This window comes from Osmerus mordax, chromosome 11 (assembly GCF_038355195.1).
Source record: "Osmerus mordax isolate fOsmMor3 chromosome 11, fOsmMor3.pri, whole genome shotgun sequence".
In the NCBI taxonomy this organism is placed as follows: domain Eukaryota; kingdom Metazoa; phylum Chordata; class Actinopteri; order Osmeriformes; family Osmeridae; genus Osmerus; species Osmerus mordax.
The window spans coordinates 16969961-16989943 of NC_090060.1; the positions used below are offsets into that span (position 1 = coordinate 16969961).

Sequence of the window (19983 nt, forward strand, 5' to 3'; positions counted from 1 at the left end):
ACGCCAGTCAAAGGCTCGCAGCTCAGAGAACTGTTCCCACACTGACACCTGCTGGAACAGCTCTCACCCCAGAACCCAGCCTCACACACTGGACACACACACACATGCACACACACAGCACCCATACACACACATGCACACACACAGCACACACACATGCACACACACAGCACCCATACACACACATGCACACACACAGCACACACACATGCACACACACAGCACACACACACATGCACACACACAGCACACACACACATGCACACACACAGCACACACACACATGCATGCACACGCACACATACATTTACATTTAGTCATTTAGCAGACGCTCTTATCCAGAGCGACTTACAGTAAGTACAGGGACATTCCCCCGAGGCAAGTAGAGTGAAGTGCCTTGCCCAAGGACACAACGTCATTGGCAGAGCCGGGGATCGAACCTCATAGTTAAAGGGGTCGCTTGGAAAAGAACCAGAACCATGTGCAAAACTGTCGCTGGTTCGATTCCTGGCCGTGTTCCTGGCCGTGTCAAATGACGTTGTGTCCTTGGGACAATCGGATAAACGTCTTTGTAGTACTCAAACATGTTTTGGTTGAAAACATAACTGGCCGTCGTTTTGTAGAGAAATGACGGTTTAGATTCTATTGCTGCAGCCAACCCCTCTGTACTGTATCTCTCCTGCTGGTCAACCCCTCTGTACTGTATCTCTCCTGCTGGTCAACCCCTCTGTACTGTATCTCTCCTGCTGGTCAACCCCTCTGTACTGTATCTCTCCTGCTGGTCAACCCCTCTGTACTGTATCTCTCCTGCTGGTCAACCCCTCTGTACTGTATCTCTCCTGCTGGTCAACCCCTCTGTACTGTATCTCTCCTGCTGGTCAAGAGTGTGCTGGCTGCTGCTCAGTCACGTAGGGTGAGGGGCTGTCAGGTAATCTCACCTAGCTGGCACCCGTTTCCATGCAGTCCTGCTGGACACTTCTGAATACAGGCTCCACTCCGGGGGTCACATGACCCCTCAGCTGGGCAGTCGCAGCGCTGCAGACAGCTGTCACCAAAAAACCCTGACACACACTCTAGACGCACACATCAGACAGAGGCCCAGGGCGCTGGTTCAGGTTGGTTGAGGGGCAGTTCTGTGGGTGTATGTGAATGTCTTTGAACCCGTTCCCCAGCATGCTGTGCCAGGTACACTGTGTCAGGTACACTGTGTCAGGTACACCCGCTCACCTTCCTCACACTGGGGACCATGGTGACCAGGCTTACACAGGCAGGTTCCGTCGCGGGGGTTGCAGCCTGAGGAATGTTCTAGAACGCAGTCACACTCCCTGGAGCAGCCGGCACCGTGGCTCCACCTGGGGCAAGCTGCAGCGGACAGCAGACAGCGGTCAGACACAGGAGACGTCTCTCTCCAGAGTCAGACACGGGAGTCGTCTCTCTCCAGAGTCAGACACGGGAGACGTCTCTCTCCAGAGTCAGACACGGGAGACGTCTCTCTCCAGAGTCAGACACGGGAGACGTCTCTCTCCAGAGTCAGACACGGGAGACGTCTCTCTCCAGAGTCAGACACGGGAGACGTCTCTCTCCAGAGTCAGACACGGGAGTCGTCTCTCTCCAGAGTCAGACACGGGAGTCGTCTCTCTCCAGAGTCAGACACGGGAGACGTCTCTCTCCACAATCATACACAGATGTAAAGGACAACCTAACCTCTGAGCAGTTCTCACAGGAGAGCCTGTATTCTTTAGCTACACGATCATGGTGCTGGTAAGGGTGCCAGGCAGGTGGGTACTCACGCAGGTGGCAGAAGCGCCCGTACAGCCCCGGGGCACAGAGACAGGCTCCGTACAGGTGGTGGCATCGGCCGTTGTTGGGGCAGTTACACTTCCTCTGGCAGTGCTGCCCAAAGTATCCTTGTGGGCAACCTGTCCCCGTGGCAACGGACCGGACCAATCAGCAACAACAGGAAGAGAGAAAAGGAGGTGTGTGTGGGTGGGTGGGGGGCAGTACCTACCGTCCTGGCAGAACAGGCCGAACACACCGGGGGGGCAAACACACCTCCCAGACACAGGCTCACAGGAACCTCCGTTCTGGCAACGGCACAGGCTGTTACACGCCAGGCCATAGGTCCCCACTGGACATGCTGGGGAGGGAGAGGGGGGGGAGAGAGGAGGGGAGAGAGGGGGAGAGATGGAGAGAGAGACAGAGAGAGAGGGGGGGGAGAGAGGAGGGGAGAGAGGGGGAGAGAGAGAGGGGGGGAGAGGGGGAGAGATGGAGAGAGGGAGAGAGAGACAGAGAGAGAGGGGGGGGGAGAGGAGGGGAGGGAGAGATAAGTAGAGTTGTGAGAGTGTTTGTTTCTTTGCATTTCATCGCTTTCTGGCCTTGTTAGTCCAGCCCGTCTGGACCTGAAGTGCTACAACCTGTGTAGTGTCGACTGTTTTGGGAGTGTCCGTGTCGACATAGTAAAATTGGGCTGTCCTGTGGATATGGGCAAAAGGTGTGATTACATTTTGTGTTGGATTTTTCTGTTTGATTCTAAGCTATCAGTGCAGAATACAACACACTAAAGGATGTAGTAGTAGGAGAAGAATGTCCATTCTGTTTTCAGGTGAAACAGACTTGCACCTCCAAGGCGTGCGAATGTGAGGCCTCGGGAGCATGTTTCTGATGACTGATCACCTCTAATGGCTCTCTCCTCCCGTGGCAGCACTCCTAGTCGTGGGTCCAGGCCAAACACACTCATTAATCATGCTGCCTGGAGAACAACGGCTGCCGGCTTCCCAACCAAGCATTACATTTACATTTAGTCATTTAGCAGACGCTCTTATCCAGAGCGACTTACAGTAAGTACAGGGACATTCCCCCGAGGCAAGTAGGGTGAAGTGCCTTGCCCAAGGACACAACGTCAGTTGGCATGACCGGGAATCGAACTGGCAACCTTCGGATTACTAGTCCGACTCCCTCACCGCTCAGCCACCTGACTCCCAGCACTGGACATCCTTGGCTCAAGGCTGTGGGCCTTGGATCTCCTCCAGGAGAACACTGATGGATTTCCCTGATGGCCCTGTGTCAGCCCAGACTCCTGCCCTGTGTCAGCCCAGACTCCTGCCCTGTGTCAGCCCAGACTCCTGCCCTGTGTCAGCCCAGACTCTTGTGCTGTGTCAGCCCAGACTCCTGCCCTGTGTCAGCCCAGACTCCTGCCCTTTGTCAGCCCAGACTCCTGCCCTGTGTCAGCCCAGACTCCTGCCCTGTGTCAGCCCAGACTCCTGCCCTGTGTCAGCCCAGACTCCTCCCTGTGTCAGCCCAGACTCCTGCCCTGTGTCAGCCCAGACTCCTGCCCTGTGTCAGCCCAGACTCCTGTGCTGTGTCAGCCCAGACTCCTGCCCTGTGTCAGCCCAGACTCCTGCCCTGTGTCAGCCCAGACTCCTGCCCTGTGTCAGGGCTGGAGCCCTCCTCCCTGTCCCAGACCACCTCCTCCCTGAACCAGACCAGGACCTTCTGATCAGTGAGTGGACGGTGATGTCTGACTGTCTGTAGGTCATGGGGAGTGACAGGTGTTAGATGGTTCTCTGGGTGGGTCAGGTCTTACTCTCTCTGGTTACAGGAGTGTCAGGTCTTACTCACTCTGGTTACAGGTATGTCAGGTCTTACTCACTCTGGTTACAGGTGTGTCAGGTCTTACTCACTCTGGTTACAGGTGTGTCAGGTCTTACTCACTCTGGTTACAGGTATGTCAGGTCTTACTCACTCAGGTTACAGGTATGTCAGGTCTTACTCACTCTGGTTACAGGTGTGTCAGGTCTTACTCACTCTGGTTACAGGAGTGTCAGGTCTTACTCACTCTGGTTACAGGTGTGTCAGGTCTTACTCACTCTGGTTACAGGAGTGTCAGGTCTTACTCACTCTGGTTACAGGTGTGTCAGGTCTTACTCACTCTGGTTACAGGAGTGTCAGGTCTTAGTCACTCTGGTTACAGGTGTGTCAGGTCTTACTCACTCTGGTTACAGGTGGTCCCAGTCCAGCCAGGTGTGCAGTCACAGCCCTCCCTGTCTTGGCTGCACACCGCCCCATTTTCACAGTCCTCACAGCCCACACTGCAGTCATCACCAAAGGAGCCTTCTAGACACACTGACACACACAAACACACACACACTACTGTGAATCCACACAGAAACACAATACAGTATGCTGCCCTATAGGGCTTCTAAACTCTATACTGTACCTGTATGGCTGAGCAGTTTCTGCTCTCCTGTAGAGTCTCTCTGAAGCTCTTGAAACTTTTCCTGTACCCCCTCATGGCCCAGCTCATAGGGAGTGAGCAGGGCAGCTGTGTACTGCAGCAGCTGAGGGGGGTGTCGAAACAGCAGATCTGGCAACCTGTGCACCTCCAGATCCTCTTCCTCCTCCTCCTCTTCATCATCATCCCCATCTAGGTCACTATCATACAGAGCTTTAAAAAACAAAGAAACATGTCACACAGTTGAATCCACAAATGAAACCAGTATGATGTAAAACCCTCACTGGGAAAATCCTGAAAAACCATTTCTGCCCGCGCTGCCACTACTGTGTTCGAGTATATATAGAGAGACTAATAACATTGCTTTTCATCCAGCACACCTGATTCTAATGAATGGGTTATCAATCTCTGTGGAGGCCTGGTAACGACCATTCCTTTGAATCAGACACACAGGACAGTGTGGACCCTGAGGACCAGGGCTGACCTCCCCTGCTGTAGAGGGCACTGTAGGGACTCAGCCCATGAAAACCCAGCCTGTACTCACGAAGGCAGGCCCTCTGGTCCTGGTCCAGACTGAAGCCCAGCCGGCAGAAGCACTCGTAGGACCCCAGCGTGTTCACACAGTGATGTTCACAAGCAGTCTTCTCCGACAGGCACTCATCAATGTCTGACACACACACACACACACACAACATGGTTTAACAGCTTCCTAACCCCAACAAACACAGGAGGTTTATACTTGTGGGCGTGTGGCGTACCAGCGCAGCCACAGCCGTCTGTGTTGAGTCTGAAGCCGGCCCTGCAGTTACACTCGTAGCCTCCGGGGGAGTTCTTGCAAACCTGAGCACAGCACGCCTCCCCGTGTTCACACTCATCACTGTCTAGGAGCACAACAGAGAGTCGGTTAGTCTGCACTGTACAAGGAGGGAGAGGGGGAGAGAGAGAGAGAGAGAGAGAGAGAGAGAGAGAGAGAGAGAGAGAGAGAGAGAGAGAGAGAGAGAGAGAGAGAGAGAGAGAGAGAGAGAGAGAGAGAGAGAGAAAGAGACCTACCTATGCATGTCTTCCTGTCCTCTGTCAGGTGGTAACCCTGGTTACACGAGCAGAGAGGTCCGTTGGTGGTGTGTTCACAGTGGTGGGAGCAGCCGCCATTTTGTTTCTCACAGCTGTTTACTATTTCCATCTCAATACCTGGAGCGACACCACGTACAAACACACACACAGGGGCGCTGTAACAGGAGGGACACCACACACACACACAGGGGCGCTGTAACAGGGGGGACACCACACACACACACACACAGGGGCGCTGTAACAGGAGGGACACCACACACACACACAGGGGCGCTGTAACAGGAGGGACACCACACACACACACAGGGGCGCTGTAACAGGGGGGGAAGATCAGGATTATTCTAAGGGCCCTGGTCACACAAGGGCCCCAGCAGAACCCCAGACTTTCCTGCATGACTTCGATTTTTTGGGCCCGGAGTACACATCAGCCAGGGGGCCCAGAAACCCTAGCGTCGCCCCTGCGTGTGCTTGTAGGGCTACCTTCAGTTACCACCTCACCAAGGAACGTGCGAGAGAGCGTGTGATTAGCTTTACTCACGGTAGCACTGCCTCCCGTCAGCCCCCAGGTCAAAGCCAGGCTCACACACGCAGAGGAAGGAGCCCAGGGTGTTGACACAGCGATGGGCACAGTGGGCGTGGCCAGAGGCACACTCATCTACATCTGCAACGGGAACAGCAAACAGGTCAACAGCTCACACAGTGGCAAATACACAACTACCGTAGACACTCCAAATATGTGTTTTTCTCCAACAAGTATGTCATCTGGTCACCTCCTGTCTCTCTGCAGATACACAAGTGGTTGGTGGTCTGGAGTATTTAGGGACCCAGCATACCACAACACACACATTTATACAAACACACACACATTTATACACACATGCACTTAGCAGGTTAGACACACTCTTGACCAGCAGGCTTCAAGGCCTCCAGGCCTCGAGGTCAGATGGCTGAGCGGTTAGGGAATCAGGCTATTAATCAGAAGGTTGCCGGTTCGATTACCGGCCATGAAAAATGACGTTGTGTCCTTGGGCAAGGCATTTCACCCTACTTGCCTCGGGGGGAATGTCCCTGTACTTACTGTAAGTCGCTCTGGATAAGAGCGTCTGCTAAATGACTAAATGTAAATGTAATGTGTCTGGTGCGTGCTCACTCACCCTGGCAGTGTTTCCCATCCTGCTGCAGCAGGAAGCTGTCTCTGCACTCGCACCTGAAGCGCTCGCTTCCCAGGTCTACACACCTGTGCTCACAGTCACCGTTCCCAACAGAGCAGGACGTCACAGCTTTACCAACAAGTAAACAATAACGTCAGACATAGTGACGAGGCCACACTGTCACATACCCACCCACACACACACACACACTGTCACATACCCACACAAACTGTCACATACCCACACACACACTGTCACAAACTCACAGTTTCCTTTTAGTATCCATTGGGTGAATTGTTGGATTAATGGTCACTTAATTCCCTGTGAGGGATCACTGTAATGAAGAATGACATGATCCTTGACTTCTGGGTAAGTCACCAGGAAAAACTCTTCCCATTTGGCCAGTGGCTTTGGTCATGTGACAACTGCATTTTGCCAGTTGACCATTGTGTCTGTGTGACCAAGATGGATATAATATTGAAGAACTACAAGAAGTGTAAAAACTGTTTTCACACCTCATGAACTCTAAAGTTACCCTGGGATTATGGAAAAGAAAAAAATGGTAAATATGTCCATGTTTGAGCTTTCCAAGTGCGTACAGCTGGTCTAATGGTCTCTCCATCCTGGTTAATCTCAATGATTTACTCCTGTGCTGAATGATGATGTCACCGCTGTGCTGCCAGGACGCCCCAAACACAGATATGAGGATACAGAGACGCTAAAACTGACACAACACTGATGACTTCTACAGACAGCTATTTAGCCCTTCAATCATTCAGCAAAATGTAATTTAATGTAGTTTACTCACCCAGACAGGTTCTGCCGTCAGAGTGCAAGCGGAAGCCCTGGCTGCACTCACAGTGGTATGAACCAGGGGTGTTAACGCAAGTCTGCTGGCAACCACCATTCATCTCCTCGCACTCATTCAGGTCTGTACAAAACATGAACGTTGGTTCATGTTAACCAAGCCCTCTTAGCAACAAAATGTTAGATTTTCTTGTTGCTTCTCAATCCGAAGATCATTCTCACCCTTGTCTTAGATGATTATTATTTTTTGTTAAATTTTTTACATTTTATTTCCAGATATCAAGGAAGTCATTTTTTCGGTCTGTAATTTTGTAAATAAATACATGTCTGTATACATACTGAGGTCCACAAAATAGCTAGATGCAGCACGGCAACCTTAACTCTCCCTCTCTCACTCTCCTACTCACGCTCACCTGCAGCAGGTAACTGACACCTACACTGTCTTCATGAGCGAAGTGCAGGTGAGTTATTTTCCTGTGTGTGTCATGTGTGCGTGGCAACTGCAGGAGAGGAGGCAGGAGAGGAGGCAGGACAGGAGGCAGGAGAGGAGGCAGGACAGGAGGCAGGAGAGGAGGCAGGACAGGAGGCAGGAGAGGAGGCAGGAGAGGAGGCAGGAGAGGAGGCAGGACAGGAGGCAGGAGAGGAGGCAGGACAGGAGGCAGGACAGGAGGCAGGAGAGGAGGCAGGAGAGGAGGCAGGACAGGAGGCAGGAGAGGAGGCAGGACAGGAGGCAGGAGAGGAGGCAGGAGAGGAGGCAGGACAGGAGGCAGGAGAGGAGGCAGGACAGGAGGCAGGACAGGAGGCAGGAGAGGAGGCAGGAGAGGAGGCAGGAGAGGAGGCAGGAGAGGAGGCAGGACAGGAGGCAGGAGAGGAGGCAGACAGCAGCATGTGCTCAGGAGAGGAGAGACAGATGAGATGAAGTACCTGAGAGCCCCTCCAAGGACGTCTGCTTTTACTGCACATCTGGACAACACATTTAACATGTTCTACCTTCTGCATGTCCCTCGCTCTGCTCCAAATGGTGTTAGTGGGGGTGGGGGTAGAGGTAGGGGTGGGGGTGGGGTAACTTCTTTACTTGGGACTTGTGGCAATGTCCCACTCTACAGAGACCCAAATTCTGGTTTAACAAACTAGCTAAAATAAGAGTTAAGGATGAGAGGGGGTCAATGTGTGTTCAATGTGTGAACAGTGAATGTGTTCAGGTGGACAGACTGGGACAGGGTAGCGCCCGGGCCCCAGACTGGGTCAGGGTAGCCCCCGGGCCCCAGACTGGGTCAGGGTAGCCCCCGGGCCCCAGACTGGGACAGGGTAGCCCCCGGGCCCCAGACTGGGTCAGGGTAGCCCCCGGGCCCCAGACTGGGTCAGGGTAGCGCCCGGGCCCCAGACTGGGTCAGGGTAGCGCCCGGGCCCCAGACTGGGACAGGGTAGCCCCCGGGCCCCAGACTGGGTCAGGGTAGCGCCCGGGCCCCAGACTGGGACAGGGTAGCGCCCGGGCCCCAGACTGGGTCAGGGTAGCCCCCGGGCCCCAGACTGGGTCAGGGTAGCCCCCGGGCCCCAGACTGGGACAGGGTAGCCCCCGGGCCCCAGACTGGGTCAGGGTAGCCCCCGGGCCCCAGACTGGGACAGGGTAGCGCCCGGGCCCCAGACTGGGTCAGGGTAGCCCCCGGGCCCCAGACTGGGTCAGGGTAGCCCCCGGGCCCCAGACTGGGTCAGGGTAGCCCCCGGGCCCCAGACTGGGACAGGGTAGCCCCCGGGCCCCAGACTGGGTCAGGGTAGCCCCCGGGCCCCAGACTGGGTCAGGGTAGCCCCCGGGCCCCAGACTGGGACAGGGTAGCCCCCGGGCCCCAGACTGGGACAGGGTAGCCCCCGGGCCCCAGACTGGGACAGGGTAGCGCCCGGGCCCCAGACTGGGTCAGCTACCCCATCCAGGCCTGTCTGTTTGTGTGGTGGAGTCAGGTGGCTTAGCGGTTATGGAATCGGGCTAGTAATCTGAAGGTTGCCAGTTCGATTCCCGGCCGTGCAAAATAACGTTGTGTCCTTGGGCAAGGCACTTCACCCTACTTGCCTCTGGGGAATGTCCCTGTACTTAGTTTAGTGTAAGTCGCTCTGGATAAGAGCGTCTGCTAAATGACTAAATGTAATGTAATGTGGTGGCCTGCTCTGCTTTTACCTTCACCTTACCCCCTCTCCCCCCAACCACACACACACACACCCCAGATGGTTTGCCCCCATACCCTGGCAGGCCCTGTTGTCTGGCCCCAGTCGACTGCCCTCTGGACACTTGCAGTAGAAGCTGCCAATGATGTTGCAGCATGATCCTTCACAGCCTCCGTTTTCAGTTGAACACTCGTTGACATCTGCAGAAAAAGTTAAGTCAGACTTTCAATCCTGAACGGTCAGAAAAAAACATGGATCTTTTGCGAGAGAGAGAGAAGTTTACAGCCTCTGTTCCAGTAAACCTTGATGTAGGAAGATCCTTGTATCTCAAGCATATGGGCAGTCTCTGAGATCTGACAGCTGGACACTTTCTTCCATGGCTTTTTAGATGTCTCCCTTGCCCTAACAAAGTAGCAGCTCCAAACTTTTTTTTAAACGCTTGTTTTTCAAAAACCTTTTTTCAATAAAAACTTTCAAAAACTTTTTTTCAAAACCTTTCAAAAAAAGGAAAAAAAAAATTTTTGAGTGTGTTTATACTCTCGGTGTCTGCAACGCTCCTTCTTCCTCCTCCATGTTCTCTTTTGGTTGCTAAGGCTACGTGATTAATCCTAAATCCTGCCAAACAAGCAATGCCATTCGATCAGTTTTCCACAGAACTTGTTGCAAACCCAGAAACTGTAAGCATTTTGCCATTCTTTCAACCCAAACTGGGACAACATGCCACAAGGTAGTCACAATATGTTAACTAGTGTCAGAACAGACCTTGGGTGTGAGAAGTCTCTAATGGCTGTCAAAGCAATCTAATTCAGCTTCACACACGGCCCCTCTCCCCAAACACCACCCCCATCTCACAGCTGGCCAAATATCCTCCTTACATTATTCTATGGTACATTCCTCCATCGGGTGATGCAGGTCATACTGAAGAATAAACTGTGTATGTCTACATGTGACATTAAAAATACTGTATGTGCCCCCCAGAAAAGTCAATGTCTCACTTGCTGCACATCCGCCAAACACACAGACACACACACTCAATCCATCACTCCAAACACACAGACACACACACTCAATCCATCACTCCAAACACACAGACACACACACTCAATCCATCACTCCAAACACACAGACACACACACTCAATCCATCACTCCAAACACACAGACACACACACTCAATCCATCAGTCCAACCACCGACACACACACTCAATCCATCACTCCAAACACACAGACACACACACTCAATCCATCAGTCCAACCACCGACACACACACTCCTACTCACCATACAGACAGACAAGCACACTGTGTCTGTCGGTGTCAGTGTGGTTTATTCCCCTAGGAGGTGTAGTTATGGTATATCAGATAGGCCAGTGGGTAGAACACACATCCCTAATGGTCATTAAGCTTCATTATTACCACCACCAGCAGAGCACATCCAGAGACAGTTTCACCCTGAGATGTGGTCACTGGGACTAATGGAGTTAGCAGGACCGATGCAGAGGAGGGCACACAGGAGAACTAGAGTCAGGTGGCTGAGCGGTGAGGGTGTCGGGCTAGTAATCTGAAGGTTGCCAGTTCGATTCCCGGCCGTGCCAAATGACGTTGTGTCCTTGGGCAAGGCACTTCACCCTACTTGCCTCTGGGAGAATGTCCCTGTACTTACAGTAAGTCGCTCTGGATAAGAGCGTCTGCTAAATGACTAAATGTAAATGTAAGTAGCCACATATTAATAAATAACCAAGCTGTGTTTAAAGGTCACGGTTGCTGTAACACAATGCTAAATAGCACAAAGTAGTAACAACAAATCTTTCGACAGTTTACGGCGCATTTCCGCAGAGCCTCAGAAAGCAAGGATGGGTCGCCATGGTTTCATCTCAGGCCACACCCACGCTTGGTTTCTGAGGCTAGACAGTATCCAGTGCGGGAGAAGGTAACCGAGGGTGACTTGACTTCTTCAACCTGCCAAAAACCTCCAGACACTTTCACTCAGCCATTTAGCACATTCCTCTTTATTTGGGGGTAGTGGGGGTGACTCTTCCGCCCTCGGACTGATCCTGCATGCATGCACCACTCCATGAGCTCATTTGCAGGTCATACAGGTCTCTGATCCCGTGACCCCTCTTTCCAGGGAAGGCCCACTTTGATCCTGTTGGGACGGGACTCTGTAAAAAGCTCTGTATGGAGCTCAAGCCCTCCATCATCAGCCCCTCAGAGGCCGGGAGAAGGAAAATCAGTCTGACAGCTGACAGGTTCATTCAGTCGGTCAAGGCACCAACAGGAGGCCCGAGAGCTGTGGCCATAGATATAAAGACTAGATGTCTTACGGCGAAGTCTAGAACGTCCGCACATGGCGGCCATCTTGCTACAGTCAACTCGCTCACCCATAACATTGTGTCGATGCTACATGTACTTTTTAAATGACCATAACTTGCTCAATTTTCAGCCGATTTTTAAACGGTTTGGTTTGTTATCAACGTCAGAGATGTCGTTATGCCACTGCATACTTCTATTCTATTTTTTTTATAACATAATTATTCATAAGTATGCAGTGGCATAACGACATCTCTGACGTTGATAACAAACCAAACCGTTAAAAAATCGGTTGAAAATTTAGCAAGTTATGGTCATTTAAAAAGTACATGTAGCATCGACACAATGTTATGGGTGAGCGAGTTGACTGTGGCAAGATGGCCGCCATGTGCGGACGTTCGACTCCGATGTCCGGCAACGCGGACGAGACATCTACCCTTTATATATATCTATGGCTGTGGCCGTCTGGAGGCAGGAAGTCATTCTTTGTCCAAACCAGGAAATGCAGAGTTCTTAACCTCTGCCTGACGCTCACAAAGATTCTATGATGGTGACAATTCCAGTCGTCGATGTAAGTGGATGTGGAGTCTTTTGTTCACTAAACCCATGCGTGTAAAACTGGCTAACATTAATGAGTTGCAAGAATGTGGTCAGTCTAGTCAAGTGGACATGCTCAGGGGAAATCTGTGCTCAGAATATCTCTTCTGTCAAACACTAAGAATTCTTGAATTGTAAATTGTAAAACAGTGCGTAGTATACAGTCTAAACAGTGCGTAGTATACATTCTAAACAGTGCGTAGTATACAGTCTAAACAGTGTGTAGTTTACAGTCTAAACAGTGCGTAGTATACAGTCTAAACAGTGCGTAGTATACAGTCTAAACAGTGCGTAGTATACAGTCTAAACAGTGCGTAGTATACAGTCTAAACAGTCATATGAAACCATTTGCTCTGTGGAATGATTCTGAACTCTCGTCCAAGACCACCAAGTGGACCACATCTAGACATTCATCTATAACTTGATACTGAGTAGTGTTACAACAGAGACAATATTTCTACCACTGACTCTAATCACACGATTAATGTTAATCAAACAAATGATCACTCGATATGTCACTGTAATGCCCTACAAATTATCAGGTGAAGAGACCATCTTATGGGACACACACATGCGTATACACACATACACACATACACACATACATACATACATTCCATCACTTTCTAATAATGTGTAAAGGGGCCATTTATACCTCTGGGACACCATTATGTAATTTAGATGCAGTCATTCATGTTTTCACATCACAGGAAAGTCAATGTATAAATCTATAATGAATGAAAAGTGTTTCTCCCCTGATAGAATCTGAAGAATGGTGATTATGGCTTACCATCAAACCATGAGGGAACAGCACAGCTGGTGGAGCACTCTGCTGTCCGCTCGCTTGCACAGTCCTCAGTTCCTCAGAGAAATTATCCCTGCTAACATCATTAAAGGGTTATTGACTTTGCCTGCTGACTCCCCCACCCCAGGAATGATCCTCAGCCCCCCCATGCACCCCCCCCCCCACATGAACTCCCCCCCACCCCCCAGAAGACTGGTTTGAAGTGCATGACCACCAAATAAATCAGCTGTTCAACTCCACTGCAGGCTCTTTCTCAGTGCTGTTGCTGATACCAGACAACTCCTAAGAGACATGATGTCCAGACCTTGCATGGTGTTTCTGTACATTTTAACTTCAACCTAAGAGAAGACTGTACTGCTAACTGCAGTAAAAAATCAATCTTACCAATATTTGAGATTTGAGACTTACAACTAAAAACTTTTCAGAGGTTAACTAACTTTCCCTGTATCGTAAATGCTTCTAATCACAATGGTCTTGAGTCGCTCAGAGTGAGGGATCCTGTTCCTATGGAAACCACCCAGGTTCAGTTTCAGGGCTGTATGTCGGACAGCCTGGCTCTACACTGTGCAGTGTCTCTAGCAGACCTCCAGACCGTCTAGCTCGGAGCAGGGATGATACGCTCCTCCATCCTCTCCGACTCCCAAGGAGCCTCGGTTCCACGGCTCGAGTCCAGAACACCAGGAAAGACCATTTCAGGTCCAGTGTGCCAATTCACAGAACTCCAGTACTGTACATGTTCTAAGCTCTCCGGATGACACACGAGTCAAGAAGTTGCTCAGTGACTGATGCATAATGAGATAGACAGACAGAAACTTTAGAGTTCTGAAGGTAGATTTATGTTTCGATTCAAATCAGTTATTTGTACAGTCCTTTTTACTAGTAATGTTACCCTGGGCTTGAAAGACAGCAACTATATAGGCACCTGTAATGAACCCTAAAACCTTAAAGAATGCAATGAAACATTTTCAGAGATAAAAATGGAGGACACCTCGGTCGAAGCAATTCCTCAAACATTCCTCTAACATCTCATCAGATGCTGCTGGGTCTGTTGCCTGACAGGTCATGATTACCCACAATCCACAGCAGCAAACTTGTTAATGCACAGAAAGAAAAGAGGAAACATTTGTGGACGTGTTTCAGATGGAAGTTCCTCACCACATGGCAGTCATTACCTTCCTGTAAAGCCTCTTCCTGTCTTCAGCATGCTCCAATTAAATACTCTGAGAGCTAAGGCCGTCCACCTTCAGTCTCCTGTCAGCACAGTAACACACATTCCCCTCTCCTATGATGGCATGACATTCCCACCGTCATGCTCATACTGTTCACTGTCCCCTTTCTCTGCTGAGGCATATAGATACACATCGTAAGAGCAAACAAGCTATATCCGCATCTTTCCGAAGACCCTGTCTTTGAGCACGTGCGCTGGAGATCTATGGAGCAGTGCTGTCTTTGTAATGCTGTCTGTGTAATAAAGGGAGTCAGGTGGCTGAGCGGTGAGGGAATCGGGCTAGTAATCCGAAGGTTGCCAGTTCGATTCCCGGTCATGCAAACTGATGTTGTGTCCTTGGGCAAGGCACTTCACCCTACTTGCCTCAGGGGAATGTCCCTGTACTTACTGTAAGTCGCTCTGGATAAGAGCGTCTGCTAAATGACTAAATGTAAATGTGAAGCACAGGTACACTGTGAAATGTGGAGGTGAATGGCTAGGGGGAAGAGCAAGGTTGTTAACGTGACGGTGTGTCCACTGCTCGGTGCTGGATTACGCCTGTGGAGCGTCGGGTCACCGTCCCGAGGAGGAGATCAGACAGCTGTGTGTGAGTCATCACCTTCCCTGGCTCCAGCGTCTGCACCTTCTACATCCTGTCGGTCAGTAAAACACAGTGGCATCTGCATCTGTAACTCCCCGCGTGTCCAGCTGTTACTTTGTTGTTTTCTGAGTTCTAACAGAAGGCTCCGATCACTATCTTTCCCCCCAAAAGCCCAGAGCTCACACCAAAGGTGGCCTTTTTATACAGGCAGACATTCATCACTGTCAAGAAAACAGACCAGACTCAACTTCTGAAAAATGTTATTCGACTGTAACACTAAACGTTTTTACAGTTGTAATTGAATGATGCTTATGAGGATTCATCTTTCATTGCTGATGTTCAGTACTTGAAAAGTCTGGCCTTTCGTTTTCAGTGTTCGCTGCGTAAGATACAAGACACTGGACTACAGGTACTGCAAATTACTTCAGGAAATTGTCTGTATGCTGTATCAAGTTGTAATAATGTTAAATAAGCTTTCATTTCTAGAAGCAACATAATTAAAAAGCTTCACTGCCATGCCATGGAATAACCATTATAGAAGTGTAAAGACATAATATCATATTCCCACAGAGATGTTTTGATAAGTGGAAGATCAATTCTGGGTTCCCCTCAGAGGAATAGCCTAGTTTTTCCTGCCATGTTAGAATCAGTTAATTACATCTTTCATTCATAGAACTTGTGGTTGGTGTTAAATGTACAGTACCAGTCAAAGGTTTGGACACAGTTTCCCAGTACTGTGTACACTTCAATAGACTTGATGCTAAACCACTCTGACCAGTCAGACTTTCCTAGCTCAGTCCAGATGTGACTGGTCCTAAGATTACCATTTTAATACTTTTTTGTTCCTCCAGACCAACAAGTTGTCTCACCACAGACAAGCGAATCCCCATGCATAACAAGTTAAGACAGAGCGCTGATCCCAGGCATAACAAGTCAAGACAGAGAGCTAATCCCAGTTTGAACTAGCGGAGTCAGAGTTGTTTAGAGGCATGCTAAATCATGCTGTGAGAAGGAAAACCGTGTCTCAGTGTTACCAAGTAACACAGAGCAGGAGTCTCTGCCCACAACACACAGCCTCAGCAAAGTACTGTTTGAACCACCACAACTAGAGCTAGAGCACCAAATATGTCTTCATTCAAGCCCAGAGTGCTGAGAAGATGAGGGAAACAAGGACCACATATGGCAACATGTTGCTTTCGGCATTGTGTCAATACATTTAGTCATTTAGCAGATGCTCTTATCCAGAGAGACTTACAGTAAGTACAGGGACATTCTCCCCAAGGCAAGTAGGGTGAAGAGCCTTGCCCAAGGACACAACGTCATTTTTCACGGCTGGAAATCGAACCGGCAACCTTCAGATTTGTAGCCCGATTCCCTAACCACTCATTCCTACCGGGTGACGGTGCTGCCAGCATCAATGGAGAGAGAGTGAGAGAGAGAGAGAGAGAGAGAGAGAGAGAGAGAGAGAGAGAGAGAGAGAGAGAGAGAGAGAGAGAGAGAGAGAGAGAGAGAGAGAGAGAGAGAGAGAGAGAGTGAAACACACAGAAAGACAGACAGGCAGAGGCCAGCAGTCCTTGGGGACCACTAAGGCAGATGTATTTGCAACGTGAGGCCCGTGGTACTCAGGTGTTTCTGCCTGCACTGGGGCTTCAGGATTCCAGTTAAAGAGAAACATGCTTGCGTGTTCATGACATGGGGATGAAATGCTGACATATGTTATGTACATTCCAGGATCAAGAGCATGCATGAGATCCCATAAATCTATACTTTGGGTAGCTCTCTCCCTTCCCTCTTTTCCTTGCTATATCCCTCATTCCTTTGTTCAATGATCTTCTGCATATACTGTATAAAGGCATAAAGGCATTATCTGACCTCTCTGTCATATAGTGGTCCTGTTCAAACACGCATGCATGCGATTGACACCAAAATATTTTTTTTTTCTTGTTTTCTTGTGGTTCTGCAGGCCAGCCTTTTTGACAGGATCCAATAACAATGGATGTAAGTGCATACAGTCGGCTTCCAATAAGAGTATTTTCAAACACATTGAAGGCAAATATTTTGAAAAAGGAATTGTGCTTGGCAACCCCTAAAAACGAACGCACGTGTTTAACAGATTACAGGGAGCTGGCCAAAAACAGAGAGATGAGCCACTGTGCTACAGTGTCATGGTTCTGGCTATGGGAGTGGAGGACAAATGATACTCTGGGAGAAAGAGTAAGGAAAAATGTCAGCTCTCAGTACCTTCCCTGTGCTCACACTGTGACATTGTGTAGACATTGTGACGCCAACTAGCTCTGGTCTTAATAAACAAGGGATAGAGATACCCACACAAACACACCCACACAAACGTACCCACACAAGCACTAACACCCTCATGTGAACCTTGTAAAGAAAGAGCAACAAAAAGCACAAACCCTGGACTGTCTTCCGTCTTGCTTCCTCCCATAGAAGGTCTCAGAGGGGAAGCAGGAAGCAGGAAGCAGGAAGCAGGTAGCAGGAAGCACATCAGTTGGCTTGACAGTAAGCTCACGTGAGGATGCTCTTGCATCTTAACAATATGACGTGATGAATGGAGTTACACATCCAGGAGTTTGGGTTGGTTGTTAGAACAGTGAGCAGTACCCTGTCCTCATTAGGATTTAAGAACGTAGGTCTACACAGGACGTTGGCTAGAGCGCCCCTGGCACTCGGCTTCAAAGGACCCAGAGGCCAATTTCTCGAAGAGTGCAGTTCTAGCACCTTTAATTACCCAACACCTCCCACAGAGCAGCTTCTACCAGCCCCAGCTCAGGAGAGACACATTCACCGGGTTCAAAGTGAAAGCAGAAGGTCTCCACTACAAACCATACTCATTTTAAAAGCACTGCCTGGACTTAATGATTAGGACAGACCTCTGGCATAAACTAGGGCCCCTTGGAAACAGGGTGAACAATTGAATCGTTGAGCTAGTTCAGATCTCATCTTAAATACCTTGTGTTTCTGTCTATTCGTCTTATGACTTGTCAGTCTTTCTTGACACCTTTTTGCTTCTCCCTTTGTGTCTTTTTTGTTGACAAACAAACAAAAACATGTCACAAGTTTTCTTGTGTTTTGTCTATTTTCTTACCATACTGGCAGCTTGTTCCCTGGAACCCTTCTGGGCACAGGCAGACCTGATCCCCGCTTTCAGCACACCTGCCCCCATTGAAGCAGGTGTCAGCACTGCACATCCCTGCAGAGCACAGGAAAGAAACATGTTTCTTCAACAGCACCTAGAAGAACATGGGCAAAACACAGCTTGGTAGTCGGATTCTGGAAGAAAAAGTTTGTGTGGACTCACTGTGCAGACAGCCCCTCTCTTCTCCCCTCTGGCTCCACCCGGGGCAGCATCGATACACGGTGTGAAGCTGCATGCTGTACACCTGCCTGTAGGCTGTGTAGTACCCGGTCCTGAAGAGTACCATGCAAGTTAGAGGCCATGTCTGACAGGAGAGACACAGAACAGCAGTACCTGGACAACAGGCAGAACTGAAAGGTCACCTCCTCTCGTAGCCCAGGCACCAGCGATGGCCTGACAGAGAGAGAGACAGACAGACAGACAGACAGAGAGCTGAAGGGTCTCACCTCCTCTCGTAGCCCAGGCACCAGCGATGGCCTGACAGACAGACAGACAGACAGACAGACAGACAGACAAAGAGCTGAAGGGTCTCACCTCCTCTCGTAGCCCAGGCACCAGCGATGGCCCGTGCATCCTTGCTTCCAAACCTTCGCCATCCGTGTGAGGGCTTGGACACATGGTTGGCGAGCGCTCAGCATGGACATCTCCTGGTCGGCGCACACATTAGGCCTGCAGACGCACAAGGATCAGTGCTATCAGATGAACATAGCATTGCAGGGGGTCAGATGGCTGAGCGGTTAGAAAATCGGGCTGTTAATCAGAAGGTTGCAGGTTTGATTCCTGGCCGTACAATATGACGTTGTGTCCTTGGGCAAGGCACTTCACCCTACTTGCCTCGGGGAGAATGTCTCTGTACTTACTGTAAGTCACTCTGGATAAGAGCGTCTGCTAAATGACTAAATGTAAATTGCAGATGCCACATTAACTAAATAAGGAACTCTACAGTGCTTGTATATGTACAGTTTATGGTAAGCTGTCTGGACAGCAATCAGTCATCTGTTAGGCTTATACTCTCCAGACCATCTGGCTTGAATTTTAGGATTTTTTACAGCAAGTATTGGGCTCCTGCCTTAATGTTCTGAACGCCTCTTACTTCACAAAGTACACAAGTGCAAAAATGAAAAATCAATTTACAGAAGCCTCAGCTTATTTCAATTTAAGCATGGAGTCAGGAAAGGGTGACGCCTGGAGGACCTCTCGAAAGTGTAAATATTAATTAAATACATAAAATAACCGTATAGAAGATGAAATTGCAATACCATATTAAGAATATGCCAACAATAACAATAGCCTGTAAAAGTAAAGTACTAAGTACTAAAGTAAAAACTAAAACTAAAGTAATTTTTTTTGTGCTCAAATTTAACCTGGTAGGCTATATAGAAAAAAATCTATAAATTGATAACGGAGTCGTTTTAAAATTAACGTTCATTCGAAATCGAGATTTTTTTGTAAATTATCGCAGTTTCCACTTACATGTCCATTTGTAACTCCGCTGATGCGATGCGCGTAGTCTCACATGATATCATACCCAAAATAAAAATGTGGAACAACATTATTCAATTGTATATTCAGAAATTGTACGTATATTAATCCATACGGTATCACTTCGTCCTGCCACAATGTTCTAAGGATTCCAAAGAGTCGACCGGTCACATGAACACCGAGAAAGAGCGTCCTTGCCTTCACTACACCACCACCCACAGCCAATTGGAAGGTTGGTAGAAAGGTATGTTGTACAGTCTGCCTGAAAAACCTTCTCTGAAACTTTCAGATGTGTAAAAACACACTCGAGAACGTGATAAATGCGCCAACAGGTTTTTTACTTGATCAATGTATTCAAGCTCAGAGGAACATGAACACAAATTAATTTAAATACGGTGTCACAGCAA

General features: G+C 49.4%; 1 protein-coding gene across 1 annotated transcript in view; it reads right to left on the bottom strand.

Moving 5' to 3' along the window:
- Positions 1-19575, bottom strand: part of egfem1 (EGF-like and EMI domain containing 1) — a 78801-nt gene extending 59226 nt beyond the window's left edge. Inside the window, 18 exon segments of the mRNA XM_067245692.1 lie at positions 4-88; positions 939-1073; positions 1228-1362; positions 1791-1919; positions 2009-2137; positions 3991-4122; positions 4217-4444; positions 4716-4898; positions 4990-5112; positions 5282-5419; positions 5841-5963; positions 6457-6582; positions 7262-7384; positions 9495-9617; positions 18044-18148; positions 18257-18366; positions 18629-18763; positions 19568-19575. Coding sequence (XP_067101793.1) covers positions 4-88; positions 939-1073; positions 1228-1362; positions 1791-1919; positions 2009-2137; positions 3991-4122; positions 4217-4444; positions 4716-4898; positions 4990-5112; positions 5282-5419; positions 5841-5963; positions 6457-6582; positions 7262-7384; positions 9495-9617; positions 18044-18148; positions 18257-18366; positions 18629-18763; positions 19568-19575 — 2270 coding nt within the window.
- Positions 19576-19983: the final 408 nt, after the last annotated feature.